The sequence below is a fragment of the Tachyglossus aculeatus genome, chromosome 1 (assembly GCF_015852505.1).
Source record: "Tachyglossus aculeatus isolate mTacAcu1 chromosome 1, mTacAcu1.pri, whole genome shotgun sequence".
Taxonomy (NCBI): domain Eukaryota; kingdom Metazoa; phylum Chordata; class Mammalia; order Monotremata; family Tachyglossidae; genus Tachyglossus; species Tachyglossus aculeatus.
Genome location: NC_052066.1, coordinates 102,488,548 through 102,513,697, shown reverse-complemented (window position 1 = coordinate 102,513,697; position 25,150 = coordinate 102,488,548). Strand labels below are relative to the sequence as shown.

General features: G+C 43.8%; 1 protein-coding gene across 1 annotated transcript in view; it reads right to left on the bottom strand.

Moving 5' to 3' along the window:
- Positions 1–20,468: 20,468 nt before the first annotated feature.
- LOC119929711 (carboxypeptidase B-like) overlaps positions 20,469–25,150 on the bottom strand; it is a 40,219-nt gene continuing 35,537 nt past the window's right edge. The window contains exons 10-11 of the mRNA XM_038747953.1: positions 21,856–21,940; positions 20,469–20,858 (exon numbers count right to left, since the gene is read on the bottom strand). Coding sequence (XP_038603881.1) covers positions 20,671–20,858; positions 21,856–21,940 — 273 coding nt within the window. The 3' untranslated portion in view covers positions 20,469–20,670. The remainder of the gene's footprint in view (positions 20,859–21,855; positions 21,941–25,150) is intronic.

Genomic DNA, 25,150 nt, shown 5'->3' with positions numbered 1-25,150 from the left:
AAGTATTTGTGAAGCATTTACTGAGGGCCAAAGAACCATGCTGAGCTCTGGGATTGATACAAGATGGAAAGGTCAGGTACAGTCCTTTTTCAACACAGGGCTACCTCACCTTTTAAGAAGGAGGGAGAGCAGGTATCTTATCCTTATTTTTCAGTTGAGGAAACTGAGGCCCAGAGAAATTGTGATATCAAGCTAGTGATAGAGTTGTGACTACAACTTGTGAATCCTGACTCCTAGTTACCAATCAGTCATATTTATTGAGTACTTAATGTGTGCAGAACACTGTACTAAGCGCTTGGGAGAGTACAGTATAACAATATAACAGACACATTTCCTGCTCGCAATGAGCTTACAGTCTAGAGATGAGCTTACTGTCTAGAGATGAGCTTACAGTCTCCATACTTTCACTCTATGGGAGAGTTTTTGGGAGGGGTTTTGAGAGCTGTTCACATTGGACCTGGAGTCGGTTTAGATCTCAGAGCTAAAGAGAGAGTTAATGACTTTATCTGCTCTGTAGGCTTTAGCTTTCATGCTGTGTGGCCCCCATCTCTAATAGCTTCTCTAAGGCTAGCCCTTGCCAAAGCACAGTAAGAGGAAGAAAATGATTTTCACCAAACTTTCCGTCTCCAGAAGTTAATGGATGGACTTTCAGGGGGAAGAGATCATTCTGAATTACCATTCTGGGACACATTATTTCTCCAGAAAGGAGGAAATAGGGCAGAGCTACCCATAAAGTTTATTCATCCTGCAGCTCAGTCTCTCAGCGCATATGCACCTATCTGTAATTTATTTATTTATTTATTTATTTGTTCAATTATATTAATGTCTGTCTTCCCCAGTAGATTGTAACCTCATTGTGGGCAGGGAATGTATCTGTTTATTATTATAGTCTCTATATGTTGCCAACTTGTACTTCCCAAGTGCTTAGTACAGTGCTCTGCACACAGTAAGCACTCAATAAATACGATTGAATAGTGTACTCTCCCAAGGGTTTAGTATAGAGCTCTGCACACAGTAAGTGCTCAATAAATATGAATGAATGAATAAAAAAACAGTTTGAAAACTTACAGGTGATGGAAAATATTAGCTCACAAGTCCAAAGTTGATAAAGTTTCAATGGTAGAGTTTGTTTTGGAGCCTGAGAAAAATGAGAGATGAGAACATGAAAGAGAGCAGAAGAGTTGTGATAGGGAACTAAGGTGGATTTTCTGATGCCCTCCCTCCTTATTCATTCAGTTGTATTTATTGAGCACTTACTGTGTGCAGAGCACTGTACTAATCCCCCTTCTTTCTTCCTGCTCTTTTTGTCTCTTCTCCCCATGTCTCTCCTTGCATCTCCTGCCATTTTCCTTCCTCACTTTTATTTCTTCAATCATCTCTCAGTTCTGTCCACCCTCATTCACCCCTAAGCAAGCCAGTGGCCTTCAGAGGCCAGGTAACATGGGCATTCATTCAATCGTATTTATTGAGGGCTGACTGTGTGCAGAGCACTGTACTATAGGCATCATGGAGGTCAGGTAGTGGGGCAGATGGAGGCTTCGTGCTCCTGGCCTAGAGGAGTATTTTAAGATGTATCTACCAGGACCAAGCAGGGCTTTGTGGGAAATTCTACGATTGGTCTGGATCTTCACAGGATCCTCAAAAGCAGCATTGGATAGAGCATGGGCCTGGGACTCAGAAGGACCTGGGTTCTAATCCTGGCTCCTCTGCTTGTCTGCTGTGTGATCTCGGGCCAGTGATTTAAATTCTCTGTGCCTCAGCTACCTGATCTGTAAAATGTGGATTAAGACTGTGAGCCCTATGTGAGACAGGGACTGTGTCCAACCTGATTAGCTTGTATCTATCCCAACGCTTAGTACAGTGCCTACATAGCTAGACGTTTAACATATACCATAAAAAAACTGGGGTTGGGTGGTCATGACCAGCATTTTGGGTAACCCTACACTAGTCCATTTCCATGTTTGACTGATATTATTTCAGATTTTCCTTTTCCTAAACCTTTTCTCCACGTTTCCACCACTCTGGGGGCTAGGGTGATGGTGACGGGGAAGGACTCAGGACTGCCAAGCAGACTGGATGCACTCTCAAGCCAAGCTGGCGGCCTGCCCAAAGAAACAATCCTGGAGAGGAAAATACCAAGTTTGCCCAATTTCACAACCCTTCCATGCCTTATTGGGACAGAAAGTATAAGGAACAATCTCAGCCTGAGAGTAGTGCCCCAAGGGCACAAGCAGTGTCTGGGAATGTTTCTGCCAATGGGTTTGGCCACCTGCCATGGCCACGTGTCTGCTGTTGTTTGGAAACACCTTCAGATGCCACGCTGCTCACACATGCTTAACAAAATCACCTTTAGGAATGTGAAATAGACAGTCCTGTGTCAGCAGCTGACCGACCCATAATCTTCACTTTAGGTCACCTCTATTTCCTAACCGGCCTAGGAAGTGAATTTGATTTTGCAAAAATCTGTGGGAGAGAAAAGGAGGGCAAGCACATTTTTACGTTTCATGGGTCACCTTTGGGAATAGGGCTTTTTTTGTGTGGTATTTGTTAAGCACTTACTATGTGTCAAGCACTATTCTGTGAACTAGATACAAGTTAATCAGGTCAGATCAGTCCCTGTCCCACACAGGGCTAACAAATTTTGTGGGAGGGAGAGTGGGTATTGAATCCCTATTATGCAGTTGAGGAAACGGAGGCACAGAGAAGTTAAGTGACTTGCCTAATGTCACACAGAAAGCAAGTGACAGAACTGGGATTAGAAGGTCCTCTGGCTCCCAGGCCCAAGTTTTATCCACTAGGTCACATTGCTTCCATGCCACGTAGGGGATAGACCACGTAGCAGATAGACTTGCTCTTTCCTAGTTAGATGGGCTGTGGTAGTGCCTTGACAATGGTTTGGGCCATGGCTTTTGTTTGGGCCATTGCTAACTTTTCCAGAAGGGCCTTTCCCACTGGTGCATTGTCACTGTGGCTGGGTTCGGTTTTCCATAGTAACTAAGAATTGATATTTAGGCAGCTGCACGTCACAGTTGTAGCCTATATTTTTTGAGAACCCATGGTAGGAATTTCTTCATATTACATCCCCTCCCGTTATCTCTGCCTCCCCCATTTTAGTGCTCTTATAATTTTCTCCCCACCATGCTTCTCCCCACCGGCCCCGTCTCACTTCCAAATTTGCTTCATCCTCCCCTTCCTCTCTCAAACTTCTATCTCCATGGCTCCCCCTGCACACTTCCTTCCCCAGTGTTCTGTAACACCAAACCAGCCCTCCCCTTCCCTGTGGCTCCCTCATGCCAGGCTTCCAAGTTCCCAAGCGAGAAGCAGCGTGGCTCAGTGGAAGGAGCATGGGCTTTGGAGTCAGAGGTCATGGGTTCAAATCCCAGCTCCGCCAATTGTCAGCTGTGTGAATTTGGGCAAGTCACTTCACTTCTCTGTGCCTTTGTTACCTCATCTGGAAAATGGGGATTAAGACTGTGTGCCCCCTGTGGGACAACCTGATCACCTTGTAACCTCTCCAGCGCTTAGAACAATGCTTTGCCCATAGTAAGCACTTAATAAATGCCATCATTATTATTATTATTAGCAAACTGGTCCCTCCTGTTTTTTTTTATTTAATTTGTCTTTCTGGAAACACCACAGAACCTTTCCTGCTGCCTGAGTCCCTTACAGTTTGCTCCGTGGACCCCAAAGTCTGGGGGAGAGGGAGCAGAACAGAGTTAGGGAGGTAGCAAACCTTTCCAAGCCTCCTCCTTTGTCTGCTCCTTTCCCAGCTCCACAGCTTGAGAAGCAATGCAGAAGCAGCCTGGCCTATTGGAGATATCATGGGCTTGAGAGTCAATGGACCTGGGTTCTAATCACAGCTTCACCACATGGCAACATGTCTATCAACTCTTGTTATATTGTATTCTGCACGGAGTAAGTGTTCAGTAAATACAACTAATTGATTGCTGTGTGACCTTGAACATGTCACTTAATGTCTCTGTGTCTTACTTCCTTCACCTGTAAAATGGGGATTCAATACCTTTTCTCCCTGCTACTTAGACTGTGAGTCCCTTATGGGACCTGAATATCTACTCCAGTGCTTAGTACAGTGTTTGACACATAGTAATCACTTAACAAATACCGCAATTATTAATTATTATTCATTCACAAGGGAATCATTTTTACAGTAGGGAAAGTGCAGGGGAACATGGCAAGATTAGGGAAAGAAAAAAGGAAGTCACTTGGGGAAGGTTCAGTTGTGGAGCGCTCAATAAATACGATTGAATGAATGAATGACAAGGGGCAGGGCAAGAGGCTAGCCCCGTGGGAGCTGGGATGAGGGAGGATTAGGGGGAATTTCGGTGCAGAGAAGGAAGTTTAAAAGAGCTGTGAGAAGGACAGGGAGAGGAAGGATGAGGATTTGGGAGAGGCCAGTGTCAGGGTGCAGTAATGAAAAATAACATAAAAAAGGACTTCAGCATATTCACCAGCAAGTAAAAGAATCAGGTTGCAATGGAATTGATTCAATCACACCTAAATTATGGGTATTAATGGTAGTCACAGAGCTATACTGTCTGTATTTTCTTCCCCCTTGTATAATCATTGCCTGGTTGAAATCTCTATACTGCTCAAACTTAAATGTCATGGGCTAATCACTGGCTCCTGAAGTCTGACTATATATCTCTTTCTCCACAGAAAGGGCAGAGTTTGCACTGCAGCCATAAGCAGATCTGTTGCATCATTATGAGAGGGTTCAGTGAGCCAAAGTCCAGGCACTTTATGTTATTTCTCTTTCTCGTAATCCCGTTGAAAACTAAAACTCCACCCAGTTTATGTGACTCCTGTTTACATATGCGGGCCCAAGAAAAAGTCAGTAAAATGCTATTCCAAACAGACTAGAATAGGTTGATGTCCATTTATAGAGAGGTCCAGGGTTCTGAGTGTACTGTTATTCACCAGAAGAGACAGTTGCTGTTCTCTAGAAAGCATCCTAAAACTGGAGCTGGAAGTTGTTGGGCATTATTGAGGTTGGTAAAAAGGATTCTGACATTTTTCTGATCCTTGCTGGTTGGGGTCTCTTTCAAACCTATTTGTATTTTATATGTCCACTCCCACCAATGGTGTCTTTGATCTCCCAAGGGCCCTAGTTTTCCTCTCCTTTCCACAATGGACAAAATAGTCATTTGCTCAGGGAACATGGGATTAAATCCCTTAGGCCTAGGGGCTTTTTGATTATGAGGGGCCCTTCACATGACATCATTGCCTCCCACTATTTAATGACATCATTTCATCACAACCCTCCTTCCTCTCAACCCTGAAGCCACAGTTGGAACTTTTCCACTGCTGCTTACCCCCTTCCCCAAAACCGCATATGCTCCTTGTTGCTTTTGCCTGATTCCTGCCCCTGTTGGGAAACAGAAGGGGACCTTCAGGGATCAGGATGGACATCAGAAGACCTCCTGCCTGGCAGACATCCAATCTCCCATTCCTTTCTTCCCCAGAAACACCCTCCCCCTTTCCAACGGGTACAACTGGGCAGCCAGACTAAGTAATCCAGGTCTTTAACTGCCTCCAGCATCCCCACCTTCCTCACCTTTGATGGTTATTCCCACTTGCTTGTTGAAAAAACTGAAACATTCAGGAATAAACTTCCCAAAGTCTTCCCCTCATCTCCCCAGCTCCCTCCCACTCCTAAATCCCTTGTTTCATCCTGTCCACCCTTCTCTGCTGGGTATCTCCCACTGGTTTTTGAAATCTATCCTATCAGTGACTCCTTCCCCATACTCTCTCACCTTCTGTAGACACTTGTGCCCACTTTCCTTCTCTCCTTGATTGCCATCTTCAACCATTCACGTTTTGATAATACCTTCCCCTCTGCCTTCACATGTGCTCATGTCTGCTTTTTTCCTCCTTCCCCCTCTCCTCTCACCTTCTCGAAACACTTGTTCCCACTCTTTTTCCCTCCTTGATTGCCCTGATGGCACTTTCCCCTCGGCCTTCAAACATGCTCATGTCTTCTTCCTCCTCCTTCCCCATCCCCTCTCACCTCCCTCTCTCACCTTCTGAAGACACTTGTGCCCACTCTCCTTCCCAACTTGATTGCCTTCTTCAACCACTTACTCCCTGATGACACCTTCCCATCTGCCTTCAAACATGCTCATGTTTTCTGTATCCTAAAAAAATTATTCTCTGGATTCCACTCTATTCTCCAGCTAATGCATGATGTCCCTATTCCAATTCCTGTCCAAGCATCTGTTCCCTCCACTTCCTCTCCTTCCAGTTCCTTTCTTGACCTTCCTTTGATTTCCATCCTCTTCGCTTCACTAAGACTGCACTCTTCAAGATCACCAAAGACCTTCTCTTTGACAAATGCATTTGACTCCACTCTGTCCTAATCTGTCTCGACCTTCAAGGTGTTCCCTTGAGGTATGGAATGTATGAGCCCCTCTGGCCTGCTGCAATCTGGAATAAAGCCTTGTAGGACCCTGATCAGGCCAAGCAGGGACTATCCCTCTCTAATGGATTAGCTGGGGATTAGCAAGGCCTTTAGGAGGGCGCTCCAAGTTGGGTCAACCTGCAGACCTGTGGTTCTGATCTGGACACCTGGCTATTAGACTCCTGAACAACTAGTTGAGCTTCATCTCCACTGGCTTTCAATCCAATAGCTGCTAGGGTCCCAAGCATCATGCCTGTCTGTGAGAGGCATCCTTCTTCTGTGTATTCCCACATATAATACTATTATTATATTATTCCCACATAATACCCTTCATAATACTAACATAATTAATAATAAATAATAAAACATGCAATATACAACAATAATAATATAATAATAATACTTTCCACATAATAATACCATTATCCTTCCCACATAATAATATTATCAACATATTGTGCCCAGTTAGAGATGGGGCAGGCCTGGAAGATCTCTTTCAGGGCTTGATGGAAGAGGGTTGAAGCACTGTGAAAGTTGGGGTGCATCCAAGTTTGATGCCATTGGGTCCTTCCTACATAAAAGCAGTTTTGGATTCTCTGCCTGCCTTCCAATGCCAGAGTGACCTGATGAAGTTCAGGATAGTCAATGGTGAGTCTCCAGGTATGAATGGAGCATGCGCAGAGGACTAGCTGGAAATGACACAGCCCCTCTGATATGTGATGTCTCCCTTGCCCCTCTGGAATTTTATATTGTCGGAGTGGATATGGCCGACCTCCCTCAACCTGTACCTCAGTTTGGCCCTAGATCCCCAGCCTTCAGACCTTCCCTGGTCCAGGATCCTATGTCTTTCCACCCACTGTGGAGAATCTTTATGGAGAGTGCCTCAGTAGTTGTGGATGAGTAAGCCTCATTATCATCATTCCCTTCTGGCTGTCCCCTTCCCATAATAGGGTATTATTGGCTAGGTCAACGCATCCCCTGCCAAGAAGCCTCATCCTTATAATGCTATTGTCATTCTAGACAGCCCAACACACACATGTCCAGTCCGTGGGTTGCGTTGAAGGGCCAGCTGTAATGGCAACTTGGAAAGGAAGCTCAACGAGATCGTTAGCCACTGTCCCCACACACAGTTCCATTCCAGATGACCTTCCCTACTACTGTGCTCATATTGGGGAGGGGGTTTGAGGTTTAGGGAGGATCCGGTATCAATAATCATGACCTAGTGGATAGAGCCCAGACCTGGAAAGGACCTGATTTCTAATCCAGGCATCTGCCACTTACTGAGACATAGCATGGCATAGTGGGTAGAGCACTAGCCCCGGAGCCAGAAGGACCTGGGTTCTAATTCCACTTCTCTACTTGTCTGCTGTGTGACCGAGGGCAAGTCACTTCACTTCTCTGGGTCTCGGTTAACTCAGCTGTAAAATGGAGATTGAGACTGTGAGTTCCATATGGGAAAGGGGCTGTGCCCAAACCGATTTGCTTGTATCCACCCCAGTGGTTAGTACAGTGCTTGGTACATAGTAAGTGCTTAATAAATACCATAATTATTATTACTATTGTCTGCCGTGGGACCCTGGGCAAGTCACTTAGTTTCTCTGTGTTTCAGTTACCTGATCTGTAAAATGGGGATTAAGACTATGAGTCCCATGGGACAGGGACTCATAAGTATAGTGCCTGGCACATAGTAAGTGCTTAACAAATGCCGTAAAATCCCTCCTCATATCTGATAGACAATTACTTGCCTCCCAAGTCAAAACCATATTGAAGGCACATTTCCTCCAAGAGGGCTTCAGGCATAAGCCCTCCTTTCCTCTTCTCTCACTCCCTTCTGCATTGCCCTGACTTGCTCCCTTTATTCATCCCCCCTCCCAAACCCACATTACTTATGTACATGTCTGTAATTTGTTTGTTTATATTAATGTCTGTTTCTCCCTCTAGACTGTAAGTTTGTTGTGGGCAGGGAAAGTGTCTGTTTACTGTTCTATTGTACTCTCCCAAGCACTTAGTACAATACTCTGAACATAGTAAGCACTCAATAAATACGATTGAATGAAATAATGAATGGTCTCTGCCCCACTGCTGAATTTTGTGGGTCTGGAACCAGGTCTGAGGCTGGTCCAGGGATGCAGCCATGTACCCCTGGAGAACATGCAGGCAAGCAGGAGACAGACTATCTCTCCAGGCCTGGAATAGGTCCAGGCTGGCAGGACCCACTGTCAGGGCCCAATCCTGGGAGAACCAGACTGGTTTTCCCTCAGGGATCGGTGGGATACCTGTTCAAATCCTCACTGGCATTTGTAGTTATTGGTTGACCTCATCTGAGAGGTTTTTCTTTTCAAGGTATGTGGTAAGTGCTTACTGTGTCCCTGGCACTGTACTAAGCATTGGGGTTGATACAAGTTAATCAGTTTGGACAAAATCCCTGTCCTTCATAGGGCTCACAGTCTTAATCCCCATTTTACAGATGAGGTAACTGAGACACAGATAATATAAGTGACTTACCCAAGGTAACAGAGCAGACAACTGGCGGACCCAGAGTTCCCCTGGGTCTGAGAGTAACTGAGCAACCCCAGAGGCCAGTGACCAAATAGAAAACAGTAATCCGGTGAGCTCCTGTACTGCTTCCAACTGCCCTCCCCCTGCCAGTATGTGAAAGAGGTAGGCCCAAGGATCCAGGAGGCTCTCCCGAGCCTCTTCTGGTTTCTAGGTTCATACTGAAACATTATTATTCTAAAAAACTTTTTTGTTCATGTTTCCCCACTCCTCAATAACCTCCAGTGGTTGCCACCCACTTCCACACTGAATAGAAACTCCTTACTATCAGCTTTAAAACACTCAATCATCTTGGCCCTTCCTACCTTACCTCAGTGATCTCCTACTACTGGCCAGCACACATACATAACTCCTCTGGTGTTGGCTTGTTCACTGTTCCCCAGTCTCATCTATCTCACCACCAACCCCTTTCCCACATCCTCCCTCTGCCCTGAAACAATAATAATAATAATAATGGTATTTGTTAAGCGCTTACTATGTGCAAAGCACTGTTCTATGTGCTAGGGAGGTTACAAGGTGATCAGGTTGTCCCAAGGGAGGCTCACAGTCTTAATCCCCACTTTACAGATGAGGTAACTGAGGCTCAGAGAAGTTAAGTGACTTGTCCAAAGTCAAACAGCTGACGGTGGAGCCAGGATTTGAACCCATGACCTCTGACTCTGAAGCCCATGCTCTTTCCACTGAGCCACGCTGCTTCTCCTGAAACTCTGTTCCCCTCCATGTAAGCTAAACCATCACTCTCCCCACCTTCAAAGCCTTATTAAAATCATATCACCTCAAACAGGCCTTCCCCAATTAAGCCCACTTTTCCCTACTCCCACTCCTGCTTTCCCCACTCCCTTCTGCTTTATCATTCATTCATTCATTCAGTCATATTTATGCACTTGTCTCTGTATCCTTTGGGCACTTGTTTCTCACCCCATTCTCAGCCTGACAGCACTTATGTACATAACTGCAATTTGTTTACATTAATGTCTGTCTCCCCTTCTAGACTGTAAGCTCCCTGTGGGCAGAGAACATATCTTCCAACTTTGTTGTATTGAACTCTCCGCAGTGCATAATACAGTGCTGTGCAAACAGTAAACACTCAATAAATACCATTGATTGATTACCTCTTCTCCTCTCTCCCCCCCACCCCCTTCTCTCTTCCCCTCTCTCCCCCCACCCCCTGTGTGTGAGCTGGAATAAGTTTTTGGACTGAAAAAAAATTTCATCTCCAGGAATGAGAGTGGTGAAGGTAATCCTATCTCACATCACAGGCCTACCAGTGGCTGATGCTGATGTTCTAGCCTCTGGAGTTGCGGTAGAGTTGATGGGAAATGAGACTGAGGTCAAGTCATATGTTCAAGTCTGAGCAGTCATACAGATTTTATGAGTATTAGTATGAGCCCTTATTTCCTTTTTTCTCACTCCCTTCTGTTCCCTTTATTCACCCCCTCTCCCAGCTCCACAGCACTTGTGTACATAACTGTAATTTATTTACTTATATTAATGTCCATCTTCCCCTCTAGACTGTAAGCTCATTGTGGGCAGGGAATGTGTCTGTTCTATTGTTGTGTAGTACTCTCCCAAGCACTTGGTATAGTGTCTTGCACACAATAAGCGCTCAGTTCATTCATTCATTCAATTGTATTTATTGAGCACTTACTGTGTGCAGAGCACTGTACTAAGCGCTTGGGAAGTACAAGTTGGCAACATATAGAGACGGTCCATACCCAACAGTGGGCTCACAGTCTAGAAGAGTGGGCTCACAGTCTAGAAGCTCAATAAATATGATTGATTGATGAGGCCTGTCTTCATTTTCCCTTACACCTGGATAGTACCCAAACCACTCACAGGAAGGAGTTTTTCTGGGGGCTGTCAGCCGCTCTGGGAACAATCTCCCCCTACTGCCCCCCATTTCTACCAGGATTCCGGGAGCTGGACCCTGGTCTATCACGTCTTTGGGCTAGAGTTCCCTGAAGATCTCTATTCTGCTCCTCCACTCTCCAAAGCTGTAATTCTAGTATCTGACTCACCTCTCTCTTTTCCTGTAACTGCAGAGCCATCAGTTCCCTGGCCATCACTGACTGACAAGGGACCACCTGCTAGAGAAGCAGCATTACCTAGTGGATAGAACACAGGCCTAGAAGTCAGGAGGACTTGAACTTTAGTCCCGGCTCTACCATTTGCCTGCTGTATGGACTTGGGCAAGTCACTTTACTTCTCTATTCCTCAGTTACTTCATCCATAAAATGGGGATTAAGACTGTGAGCCCTATGTGGGACATGGACTGTGTCCAACTTGATTACTTTGTATCTACCCTAGCACTTAGAACGATACCTAGCATATAGTTAGTACTTAACAAATACCATAAACAAATGTCCTTAGTCTACTGAAGGGTTCCAGCCTTTTAAGGTGGTGATGTCTCTACACACTGTCTCCTTTTCTTCCTTCCAGTGATTCATGCCTTTTCTTTAAAAAAAAATCCTGCTCCCCTTACTAACTAGCCCACAAACCCTGGATGCTTGTTGGCCCCTGTTTTGGAGACCCCAGCAATCCTCTTGAAGCCCCCCTGGGTCCTCGGGCAATGTCTTGTCTGACCTCCTGAGGTGTTCTGAGGTGTTCCTTAAGGACCCATCCCAATTCCCAATACATTTGGCCATAAACTCACTGTCCAAGATCCAAGTTTGCAGGACTCAAGGACAGCCTGTGGTCTCACGGATCCTCACTGGGTAATCAATCCAGGGTCTGGATCCACCATGTGTTCAAGATCCTGCTCACAGCACCACGCTGTTAGGTCAAAACTTCAGCAGACCTATCCTAGAACAAGAAGAGGATGGCATAGTTTAAACGAGCAGTACTTTACTGCCAGCTGGACACTACCGGCAGATTGACTGTCCCGGGATGCAGCCTAGCCTTACATCCTGTTGATCTCCATCTCCAGGTTACTCTGCCCACATGACAGGGATGACCCAGATTCTCCAATGCACCTGCCGAACATGTTGACCTCTTTCCCTCCTGCTCTAGACTGTAAGCTCATTGCAGGCAGAGAATATGTCTATGAACTCTGTTGAATTATGCTCTCTCAAATACCTAGTACAGTGCCCTGCACACAGTAAGCACTCAATAAATACCACTGATGGACTGATTTTAAGTCTTGCCTTCTGGTGACCCAGTCCCATTCTAACCAAGGAGACCAAAATGCTGTCTCTTTGTTTTTGTAGTTTCATGTTTCTCCCTCTCCCTGGTCAGGGAAAGGGGATAATGGGAGCTTTTCTGTTTTTGTGACTTAGAAGGGAAATTAGGTCCCAAGAATTAACTTCCACCCAAAGTTAGTAGTTAGTACTTTTCTCATCCGTGTTAATGAGTGGTATCCTTTCATTCATTCAATCATATTTATTGAGCGTTTACTGTGTGCAGAGCACTGTACAGTGCTTGGGAAGTATAAGTCGGTAGAGACGGTCCCTACCCAACAACGGGCTCACAGGCTAGAAGGGGAAGACAGACTACAAAACAAAACACGTAGACAGGTGTCAAAACAGTCAGAATAAATAGAATTATATCTATATGCACATCATTATCAAAATAAATAGAGTTGCAAGTGCACAAGTAAAATAAATAGGGTAATAAATCTGTACAGATATATACAAGTGCTGTGGGGAGGGGAAGGAGGTAGGGTTGGGGGGGCTGGGGAGGAGGAGAGGAAAATGGGGGCTCAGTCTTGGAAGGCTTCTTGGAGGAGGTGAGCTCTCAGTAGGGCTTTGAAGGGAGGAAGAGAGCTAGTTTGGTAGATGTGTAGAGGGAGGGCATTCCAGGCCATGGGAAGGATGTGGGCCAGGGGTCAATGGCAGGACAGGAGAGAACAAGGCACAGTGAGGAGGTTAGTGGCAGAGGAGCGGAGAGTGAGGGCTGGGCTGTAGAAGGAGAGAATTGGGAGGTGAGGTAGGAGGGGGCGAGGTGATGGAGAGCCTCGAAGCCGAGAGTGAGGAGTTTTTGCTTGATGTGTAGGTTGATTGGTAGCCACTGGAGATTTTTGAGGAGGGGAGTGACATGCCCAGAGCATTTCTGTACAAACTCTCTGTTCTTTTAGATCCCTAACTTAGAAATAAGGCACATTATTCAATTTCTGGAGGTGATCCCATTATTGGTCTAATCCTAAAGCGTCATAATTACCACTTGTCTGCTTTGTGGCCTTGGGCAAGTCACTTTACTTGCTTGTGCCTCAGTTACCTTATCTGTAAAATGGAGGTTGAGATTGTGAGCCTCACATGGACTATGTCCGACCCGATTAACTTGTACCCACCCCAGGACTTGGAACAGTGCCTGGCACATAATAAGTGCTTAACAAATACTGTTATTATTATTATTATTATTGTTAATGATAATAACAATTCTGATCTGAGACACTCAATAAATACCATTACAACAACTACTACTGTTACTGCTACTAGTTCTTCAGCTACTACCACTACTCTGATTACTACTACTATAACTACTACTACTATTATTACCATTCTTCCTCTTCCTCTTCCTCCCCCCCTTCCTCTTCTTCCTCCTCCTCCCCCTCCTACTACTACAACTACCATAGAAGGGCACAGCAGGGGAAGACTCCAACAACTGGAACAGTAGATCTGAGTGTCTTATTCAAAAGTGGTTTACAAGGCATTGTATAGCATATGCATAAGGAACTAATTGCAACTGTTTAAAGTACAGTGTTGCCTTATGTTTACTAGAAACAATGAACTTTGAGCAGTTACAGACTAATTTCTTACTCAATGCTACTGAACTAGTGTTCTAGTAGAGTCATTCTGTGCATAACCATTGTGCACTCCAGTCCCATTATGGCCAATTCATGGCTGCATTATGACTGAGTTTCTCTATCGAATCACACATTAAATAGTTGTACTATGGCAGGAAGAACTAATATATTTTAATTATTTTTTATAAGATCTTTGAAATAAAAATCTTGCATAGTAACATTTCTCACAACTGGAACCCTCAGTATTGTTTTAGAGGCTTAACTGTATAGTGGTGGATTAAACAGGCTTTACCTGTTTTTTGCTTATCAAAATTGATCTATGGATTGATTTCCTAATATATTTGTAGTGTTCAAGCCACTTCTGAGGAGCTGTAAGTTTCAGTAGTTGTCAAGACTCATAAAGTGTTTGATTTTGCTTCAAGAATGGCTGGATGTGCACTGACTCATTTTAACCAACATGATAATAATGTTAATAGTACTATTACTACTAATAATAATGATATTTGTTAAGTACTTACTATGTACCAAGTACTGTATTATGTGCAAGGGAAGATACAAGATAATCAGGTCCCACTTAGGAGGCACAGACTAATTAGTAGAGAGAACAGGTTTTGAATCCCAATTTTGCAGATGAGGGAACTGAAACACAGATAATTTAAGTGACTTGCCAAATCCACCTTTGGGTCAACAACTATGTGATGATCAGAAGTGGGATATCAGAAACAAGGGGCAAAAATAAATGATGGCGAGTTGTATCATCATCATTAGCACAATGTAGAGGCCTCTTATATGGGTTCATGAAGACTAAGATTGTTGGGTAGGGACTGTCTCTATATGTTGCCAATTTGTACTTCCCAAGCGCTTAGTACAGTGCTCTGCACACAGTAAGCACTCAATAAATACGATTGATGATGAAATGCCAAAAGGAATCAAAGACTTCTGGGTAAACCAGGTCTTTGGGTAATCATTTCCTTCCCTCTCTGAGGGAGTCTGGCCATGGGTACCCATCTGGGTGTTGGTCTGAAAGCAGAGGCATGATCATCCTGAAGTAAACATTCCCAGACCCCAGATCAAAATGAAATGTCTCTTTACCTCAATTTTCATGACTGAAGTCTCTAGGAAGCTAGCCTGCTTTTCATTCTGGGGCTTCATGAGAAGTACTTTTTCCCTTTGAAACAAAAATTCAAGCAGTCAGCACCGAATCGAACAAGCAGGTCCAAAAACACCTCAAAAGCCCCAAGAAGATGACATATGTTTTACCTTTCAAAGTGGCGAGTGGAAGTCAGAGCAAATGCCACTGGGACTCAGACGAAAAGGCCCAGAAGCTTTATGTTTCTCTTTTCCCTTTAGATCATCTTGATGGCCATTTTTATATATCAGGAATGATCGCCTCAGCAACAACTTTGTTTCTGGGTCTTCCTGGAGCAGCTATTTTGGAAGTGGCTTTCTTAATCTTTCAATGAATCTGATGGAGAATCTGATTGGAAGTAGCATGGCCTAGTGGAAAGAGCACAGTCCTGGGAGTCAGGGGACCTGTGTTCTAATCCTGGCTCTGCCACTTTCTTGCTGTGTGACCTTGGACAAGTCAAAAACTCTCTGTGGCTCAGTTTTCTTAGCTGTAAAATGGGGATTCAATACCTGTTCTCCCTCCTATTTGACAGTGAGCCCTATATGGGTCAGGTCTGTATCTAGACTGATTAACTTGCATCTTCCCTAGTAAGTACTTAAAAAATACCATTAAAAAAGAAAGCAGAGCCTATCACAGTGTCCCACATACCAGATCCCCTGGTTGTCTGGAGAGGAGCAAGATAACCATTTTATGTCATGAAGAAAGGAGGATGCTTTTTCTTGTTTACACTGATCACCACCATCTTGTAGTCATCTTTTTATGGTATTTGTTTAGCACTTACTACGTGTCAAGCGCTGTTCTAAGTGCTGGGATAGATACAAGTTAATCAGATTGGACACAGTCCTTTTCCCACATGGAGCTCACAGACTAAGAAGGAGTGAGAACAGGTATTGAATCCCCGTTTTGTAGATGGGGCAGAGAGAAGATAAGTGAAGGTCACACAGTAGGTAAATTGAGGATCTCCAGACTTGGACTCAGCAGGCAGTTGTCATAGTTGCATTCAGTATCTGCCATCCAGGAGGAATGAATGTTTCAGGGAACTGCAGACTTCACTGACAGAGTGACTTCCAAAAACCACAACGGGATTCCAAGTGATAGCCAGTTCAGCCATCTCTTTCACACACACACACACACACACACACACACACACACACACACACACACACACACACACACACACACACACACACACACACCCATTTATACAATCTGACCTTTGCCATGCTCAGTATTCCGATGAGCCAGAACAGCTGGATATTCACACCTTGTAAATTCATCCACTGTACATGGTCCTGGGCCTCTCTTTTAATATCATCATCATCATCAATCGTATTTATTGAGCGCTTACTATGTGCAGAGCACTGTACTAAGCGCTTGGGAAGTACAAATTGGCAACATATAGAGACAGTCCCTACCCAACAGTGGGCTCACAGTCTTAAAGGGGGAGACAGAGAACAAAACCAAACATACTAACAAAATAAAATAAATAGAATAGATATGTACAAGTAAAATAAATAAATAAATAGAGTAATAAATATGTACAAACATATATACATATATACAGGTGCTGTGGGGAAGGGAAGGAGGTAAGATGGGGGGGATGGAGATGGGGACGAGGGGGAAAGGAAGGAAGGGGCTCAGTCTGGGAAGGCCTCCTGGAGGAGGTGAGCTCTCAGTAGGGTCTTGAAGGGAGGAAGAGAGCGAGCTTGGCGGATGGGCAGAGGGAGGGCATTCCAGGCCCGGGGGATGACGTGGGCCGGGGGTCGAACTAATGATGATATTTATTAAGCACTTACTATGTGCCAAGCACTATTCTAAGTGCTGGGGTAGACACAAGGTAATCAGGTTGTCCCATATGGGGCTCACAGTCTTAATCCCTATTTTACAGATGAGGTAACTGAGGCACAGAGAAGTTAAAAGTGACTTCCCAAAGTCACAGAGCTGATAAGTGGTAGAGCCAGGATTAGAACCCATGACTTCTGACTCCTAAGCCTGGGCTCTTTCCACTAAGCCTCGCTACTTCTCTTCTGTCAGGTGGATGCTGATGAGGACTAGATCCTTGACATTCACACTCTGAATCTCACTCCAGATCTAAGCACTTATCGTATTCCACCTTAATTACTCTATCAGTCTCCTCAATGACCACCCTGCCTCCTGTCTCTGTCCTGTCCCTCCCCAGTCTACTTCAGTCTGCTACTTGGGGATCATTTTTCTAAAAAAAACCCCCTTAGTTTGTGTTTCCCCACTCCTCAAGAGAGCCACCAGTGGTTGCTCATCCACCTCCGCATCAAAAAGGAATTCCTTACAAATGGCTTTAAGGCACTCGATCCGCTCTCCACCTCCAACCTTAACTCACTGCTCTCCTATTACAACCCAGACCACACACTCCACTACTCTCAATCCATCAATCAATGGCATTTACTGAACACTTACTTGTGCAGAGCACTGCACTAGCTCCTTGGGAAATACAAAGTTAGTGGACATCAGGAGACACAAGATCAAAGTACAATGAGAAGGCTGGTGTTAGAGGAGCGAAGTGAGTGTTCTGGGTTGTAGAAGGAGATTGGTGAGGTAAGGATAGGTGATTGACGGGGAGGTGGAAAGGACCTTCTGTTTGATGGGGAGGTGAACTGTCATAGAAGGTTATTGAGGATTGGGGAGACATGGGCTGAGACTTTATTTTAGAAAAATGATCTAGGCAACATAGTGGGGTATGTTTTGAAGAGGGGAGAGACAGGAGGTAGAAAGGGCAGTGGACTGATGCATTAGTTAAGGAGAGACATGATAACACTTGGGGTGTAAAGGAAGAGGTAGACTCTAGAAATGTTGAGAAGGTAGAATGGACAGAATTCAGTGACAAAAAGCCAATTTTCTAAACCTTGCTTAACTGAATGACCAGTACCTTTAGCTAACAGTACTTCTTTCTATGTTATCTTTCTGCCTTCCATTTCTTCAAATGCATGGCATTTTGCAGAGTAAATTCAGGCCATCTCCTCCTTTTCTTCCTCTTCCTCCTATACTTCAATCCTATATTTTCTTTTCCATTTCTTCTTCCTCCTGGTGTGTTTTTTCCTCTTCATATTTTCTACCTCCTCTTCCTTCTCCTCCTCCTCCTCCTCTTCTCCTCCTATCCTTCTTCTTTCTCCTCTTGCCCTTTAAATTCCACTGGGCCGGGGATTTTGGAGCTACTCACTTGACCCAGACCATACAGTTCTCACTGACTAAAATGGAATGGGGCAAGTCTCGCCTTTTTCTTCCTCATGGAGTCAAGGCCCAAGATTTCCAGGAGAACTTTCGTCTCCCTCTCAGGAGTCAGCTCCTTAAGGAATCTTTTATTTTATTCAAGCCAATTTACCGGACCTGGAAAACATCGAGCTCGTGTGCTAGCCAGAATTTGGAAGTAGCACTGCCACCATCTAGTGGACAATTAGCAGAATCAATTATGGATTGTCAAGATTTTCAAGATTTCCATGTGCAGTTGGGATTTCTTTAACTTGTTTTAACAAAGCCAAAGAAATCACTCCAACCAGATTTTACCGGGAAAGCCTTCCTCTAGTCTATTTTGTTTCCTCTCCCCCTCGTCCCCCTCTCCATCCCCACCTCTTACCTCCTTCCCTTCCCCACAGCACCTGTATATATGTATATATGTTTGTACATATTTATTACTCTATTTATTTATTTATTTTACTTGTACATATCTATTCTATTTATTTTATTTTGTTAGTATGTTTGGTTCTGTTCTCTGTCTCCCCCCTTTTAGACTGTGAGCCCACTGTTGGGTAGGGACTGTCTCTATATGTTGCCAACTTGTACTTCCCAAGCGCTTAGTACAGTGCTCTGCACACAGTAAGTGCTCAATAAATACGATTGATTGATAGTAATGTTTAGTTGATTTTGAGTTTCACTTTTTCTAAGATTTTTAAAGTCAATCAATCAATCAATACTATTTATTGAGCGTTTACGGTGTGCAGAGAGCTCTACTGAGTGCTTGGAAGTGTACAATACAACGAAGTTGATAGGCATGTTCCCTGCCCACAACAAGCTTACAGTCGAGAGAGAGAGAGAGAGAGGGAGAGAGAGAGAGAGGGAGAGAGAAAGAGAGGGAGAGAGAGGGAGCAGACATTAATATGAATAAATTAGGGATATGTGCTGTGGGATGAGAGTGGGGTGACTATCAAGTGCTTAAAGGGTACAAATCCAAGTGCACAGGGGATACAATAGGGAGAGAGAGTCGGGGAAAGAGGTGCTTATTTGGGGAAGGTCTCTTGGAAGAGATGTTATTTTAATAAAGCTTTGAAGGTGGTGAAAGTGGTGGTCTGGCATATATGGAGGAGGACAGAGTTCCAGAGCAGAGGGAGGAATGTGGTAAAGATAAGGAGGTCTATTTTGGACATATTTAGTTTGAGGTGCTGGCTGGACATCCTATTTGAGATGTTCTGAAGGTAGCAGGAAATGTGAAACTGCAGATAAGGAGAAAGGTCAGGGCTGGAGAGGTAAATTTGAGAATCATCTACATAAAGATGGTATTTGAAGCCAAGGGAGTGAATGAGTTCTCCAAGGGAGTGGGTGTAGATGGGGAATAGAAGGGGACCCAGAATTGAGCCTCGAGGGACTCCCACAGAGGGTGGGAGGCTGAGGAGGAGCCTGCAAAAGAGATGGGGAATGAGTAGCCAGAGAAATGGCAGGAGAACCAGGAGAGTGTCAGTGTCAGTGAAGCCAAGGTTGAAGGCACTGAGAGATCGAGAAGGATTAGGATGGAGAAGAAGGTCACTTGCGACCTTGGAGAAGACAGTTTCCTTGGAGTGATAGATGCAGAAACCAGACTAAAGGGGATCCAGGAGAGATTTAGAAGAAAGGAAGTGGACACTGTGGGTATAGACAAGTAGTTTGGAGAGGAATGGTAGGAAGGAGATGGGGCAATAACTACAGAGATCTGTAGGATCAAGTGAGGGTTTTTTTTAGGAAAGGAGATACCCGAGCATGCTTGAAAGTCATAAAATCCAGTCAATTTGGGGAAAGGATAGAACTGGGAGTCAGGAGAACTGGGTTCCTGCTTTCCCACTTGCCTCTTGTGTGTCCCTGGGCAAGTCACTTCTCTGTGCCTATAGCTGTTCTGCCCAATCCTTCTCTTTAAACTTTAAGCCCCATGTGGGATAGGGATTATGTCTGATCTGATTATATTTTACTTACCCCAAGGGCTAATACAATGCTTTGCTCATAGGAAGCTCTTAACAAATACCAAAATTATTATCAATCATTCACACTCAGTGACATTTATTAAACATTAATTACTTATCATTTTTCAAATGTTGAAAATATGCCCAAAGCTGCTATATGATGACTTTTCTATTTTGAGGAGCATTACACTTTTCCCACCACTATCAAATTTCTTCTCCCTCTCCTTTGTACCATCTGACTAGGAGGCTAAAATTAGTACCTCTGTCCTGCCCCATTCTTTATGATTTTACCATTTCCTATTATGCTGTTCCTTACACCCGGTCCATGTATTGTGCAATGTACATCCCAGATTAATAGCCTAACAATGCAAAATCTTGAAATTTCTTCCAGATGCTGGGAACCAGCCAGAGTTAAAAAGTGCAGCATTTACGTATTCATCTATTCATCCCAGTTCCCCAAGAAACAGATGTTCTATCAATTTTTCAAATTGGAAGTGACTCGTTTTTATTTGTGATCAACAGCAAAAGACTCGGATGGCTCCATTAGTTCTGAGGTGTTTTAAAAAGGTCAAAAGCATCAAGGAAAGCAGAAACACAAGTTCAAAAGAGGAATGAGGAGCTGGAATCTGGCAACGAAATTGCCTCTAAGTTAGTATAAGTGCTGCAGTACGTAATTGGCAATGTATTTGACGGCTAGGGTGGTTTCTTCGCAGGTGGGCTTAATCAGTGATGGAGGAAGGACAAAGCCATAAGCACCCGTGTCACGGAGTTCAAAGGTGAAGGAATATTTGATACCTTGATCGTAAGCCCAGTCATCAGAGCCTCCTGCAGCGGGGTCTGAAACAAGAGGACACACAAATAAAAGAGAACTCTTTCAAATGTTTTGAAAAATGAAGGTTTCCCCAAACCTATTACACCTTTCCTGGCCCCCTTCCCGCATTTCCTTATTCACTTGCAAGAATTTACTGAGAGTCCTCTGTGTGCAGAACCCTGAGTTGGGTTCAGCAGGTATGTTAACACCAGTGGACTGAATTTTAAGCCACTGACCACTGTCAGGGTTGGTCTTTCCACGGCCAGTGTAATCTCGATCCTGAACGAAAACTGCAGTGCTCTGAAAGCCTAGTTTCTGGGAAAATGCATTGTTTTGTACTCTGGGGAGCATGGAGCTCCCTCAAAACAGTCTTCTAGACTGTGAGCCCATTGTGGGCAGGGACTGTCTCTATTTGTTGCTGAACTGTACTTCCCAAGAGCTTAGTACAGTGCTCTGCACACAGTAAGTGCTCAATAAATACCATTGAATGAAAAGTGTGGGCTTTAGTGAGGACTCTCAACTCTGGGGAGGGCCAAGGCTCGAATAATTTTTGGCTTCTGAAACACAGCTGAACCCTTAGTGCAGTTTTAAAAATCGATTCTGAAAGAACAGTGATCTTTGTGAAATAAATTGGCCGAGTCCATTCCAGCCATGCCCAGAAGAACCAACCCTGGGAGGGACAGAAAGGAAATGGGGAAAGCCCGTATAGAATCAGGTGGAGGGCAAAGTAGAACTTAAATGAAAACTGGACAACATCAAATTAGTAGGGGGTTGCACACCACAAGACAGCTTCCTTCTGTAACATCGGTGGCAGTGGGAAGTGGTGGTGAGTAGCTTAAATATGGTTAAACCGTGTTGGGTTTCTGAATCAAAATCTGATTAGTCACTTGGGAAGAATTAGGGCCATCCACTGACAAATTTTCAGAGATGGTTTGAATTGTCAGGAAGAAGGGGCTATATATCTGTCCAATGTGCTGTTGCAATGTGCCGCGCCGTGAAAGGTGAACGGAAACTGAGACTCACAGATAGTTTTTGCTCCAGGCCCGTACTTGTACTTTGTGTTGTAAAGTGAAGCCAGCTGTTTCACAGTAGCTTCAGCGAGGGCGTTCTGGACAAAAAATAATTAAAAACAATAATTTATTACTTATTGAGCACTCATAATGTGCAGAGCCTGTGCTCAGCGCTCGGGTGAGAGCAATTGAGTTAGAAGGCATGATCTTTATCCTCAAGGAACTTAAAGGTAATTGGGTAGGCCTTTGGTTATTTAAAGTCCCATACATATTCCTAGACCTAAGCAATGCCTCTTTGTCAAGAAGATCCAAGATTTTTTTATCTCTCTGACCTCAATTCCCCTGACCTCAGCCCAAGGAAGAGGAGGAGGACAAAGGACAATGTCTAAAGATCTTTTTCTTTTCCCTGGTAAAAAGGATGCCCAGGATCATCAGGTAGTAATAACGTTTTGAATTTATAGAACACTTTTATTTTCTTAATAGCTTTCCCTATTACTTATTCCATTTTTGCCCCACAATGTCCCCATGAAAGGCAAAGGGAAAGGCAGGTGCTATTCTCATTTTACATATGAAGAAATAGAGATTAAGGAATTTGTCGTGGCCTTCGAGAAATGGTGTGGCCTAGTGGATGAAGTACAGGCCTGGGAGTTAGAAGGATCTGGGCTCTAATTCTGACTCTGTCACTTGTCTGATCTGTGACCTTTGGCAAGTCACTTACCTTTGCTGGGATTGAATTACCTCATCGGTAAAATGATTAAGACTGTGAGCCCCATGTTGGGGGTCATGGATTGTGTCCAATCTGATTATCTTGCATCTACCTCAGCACTTAGTACGGTGCCTGACACATAGTAAGTCCTTAACAAATACTATTAAAAAAATTCTAGGTCTTATGAAGTTGATAATGGAACCAGGCTGGGAATCCATCTCTATTTATTTCCTGTCCACTCTGATTCATTGTTCCTCTCATTTTCCTCTCACTTTTATCCCCCTTATCAATATCAGTATCAGTAGCAACAGTGTTTATTGAATGCCTGCAAGGTACAAATCAATGTACCAGGTCTCTGGGGAACATGTTAAAGAAGCAAAGACATGGTTCCTTCCCTTACAATCTAATGGGGCAGTAGATCTAAATGAACTAACCTACCACAGCTAAGAGAGAAAAATAAGTTAAATGATAGCTATCAATAATAGAAAAAGTGAATAAATCAACCAATAACAGGTAAGTAAATCAATAGAAGCAAAAATGGTAATTGCAGATATGACCAGAAAAGTGAGAGAATTAGTCAGGAAAGGCTTCATGTTTTTCAGGTCTTTGATTGGGAAGGCCAGAGCTTAGCAAAGACGTGAGGGAGAAACGTTCTGGTTGAGGGTGGTGGGTCAGAGCTGGGAGAATTGAGAGTGAGGGAAGTTTGCCTGGGAATCTCAAAGAGCACAAGTCACAGTACTCGTGAACCTGGGTCTTTTATCTACATTTACTTTTTCCCTTTTCTATCCTGGTGAAGCAGAATTGCAGGGATTTTGCAGCGACCTCAAATCTCATCATGTGCTGATGCAATGACACAGCAACGTCTGTTGTGTTCCAAGCTTTAGTTTGGCAAGATGGATTTGATGAAGTTTAAGTAGTCCCCTGTGGGAAGGGAAAAGCAGGAATTGCTATTGGAACAAGAGATATTTTCAGCGTAGAACTTTATGAAAAGAAACTGGAGATGGAAGAAAAATGAGGTAAAGTTGTAGCCGTGGTAGGTATATGACAACTGGGGGATTAGAAAAGACATAAAAAGGTGATTAACTTGATAGTCAAAACTATTTTCAATTTCAATTTAGAAATTTCAGGTCTGTGGCAAATCCCTCAGATGGAGAGTACTTAACTTGATAAGTAATTAGTGAAGAAAATTAAGACCATGAGAACATCATGGGCATTGCCATTACTTGTTTGAACAGCCTGGGATTATGGCTCTGAGAGGGGCAGCATGGCCTAATGGAAATGGCATGGGCATGGGAGTCAAAGGAGTTCGGTTCTAATCCTGGCTCTGCTACTGGCCTGCTGTCTGACCTTGGGGAAGTCACCTAACGTCTCTGTGCCTCAGTTTCCACTTCTGTAAAATGGAAATTCAATACCTGTTTTCCTCCTACTTCAACTGTAAACCTCATGTGGGACATGGACTGTGTTTAACCTGATTATTTGTATCTATCCCAGGGCTTACTACAGTGCTTGGCACAAAGTAAGCACTTAACAAATATAATAATAGTAATCATAATCACAATAATAATAGTAATAAAAAGTCTGGAGGAATAATGTGATGTTTGCCCTCCTAGACAGCTGCCCTAATAGTTAGGTTAGGCCATTTGATTCCCCTGTCTTTGCCATCTAATAAATTTTTCCTTTTAGAGCTACACATCTTTAAGATGTGAACTTTTTCAGCAGTGGGTTTCAAAATGTTGAAATGAATAGTAATGAGAAAACATTTCCAGGTTATTACACACTTTGGAAGCAACAATACCTTATTCTTTAAATAAGACAAAGATCACTCAGATACTTAATTCCAACTCCACAGATTATTTACACAGGAGATGATGGGACAGTTAGAAATCTCAGTAGGTTTCATAATCAAATAACTCATTCAAATATCATAGCCCAGACAGGCCTTTGGGGAAATTCAGTCTGTTTATTCTAGAGAATCAGCTGGAATTCAGTCTAGTCATAAAAACCACAGCATTTCATTCTGCCATAGAATAACTGACCTGTGCACATAGACAGGGGCACTGTACTGAAGAGCAAAACAGTAGGGGTTTAGTAAATTAGTAAGTGGATATCATTCAAGGCAAGTCAATGAAGCTAGTTGGGTTTCCATCCTAGGATTCAACCAATTAATCGGTCAGTGATACTGTCTGTGTGAAGTGCACTCTACTAAAAGCCTGAGAGAGTACAATATAACAGAGTTGGTAGAAGTTCTCCTGGCCTACTAGAAGCTTACAGTCTAGAGAAAAGCCATGGGGTACTGAGGCTAATGTCCTTCAATATATTCAATGACTTAGACATGACAAACCTCCCTCCACCCTCCCTTACCCCGCCAAAGCCTTTGAAATTATTTCGTTTCAGGGCTGCCCTTGGACCTAGGCCTGAGACTATCACTTTCCCAATGCCCAAATTTCTAGGCTACAGATAACCGTCTTCGCTCTTCTCTCCGAGGGATGGAGGAACTGTGACTGTAGGAAAAAAAACAGAGCTGAACTTCACCCAGTCCTTAGACTCTGTTGCTCCTTTTTTATAGCCAAGACCTTCCTCAGTGTAGATTTCAATTCCAGAA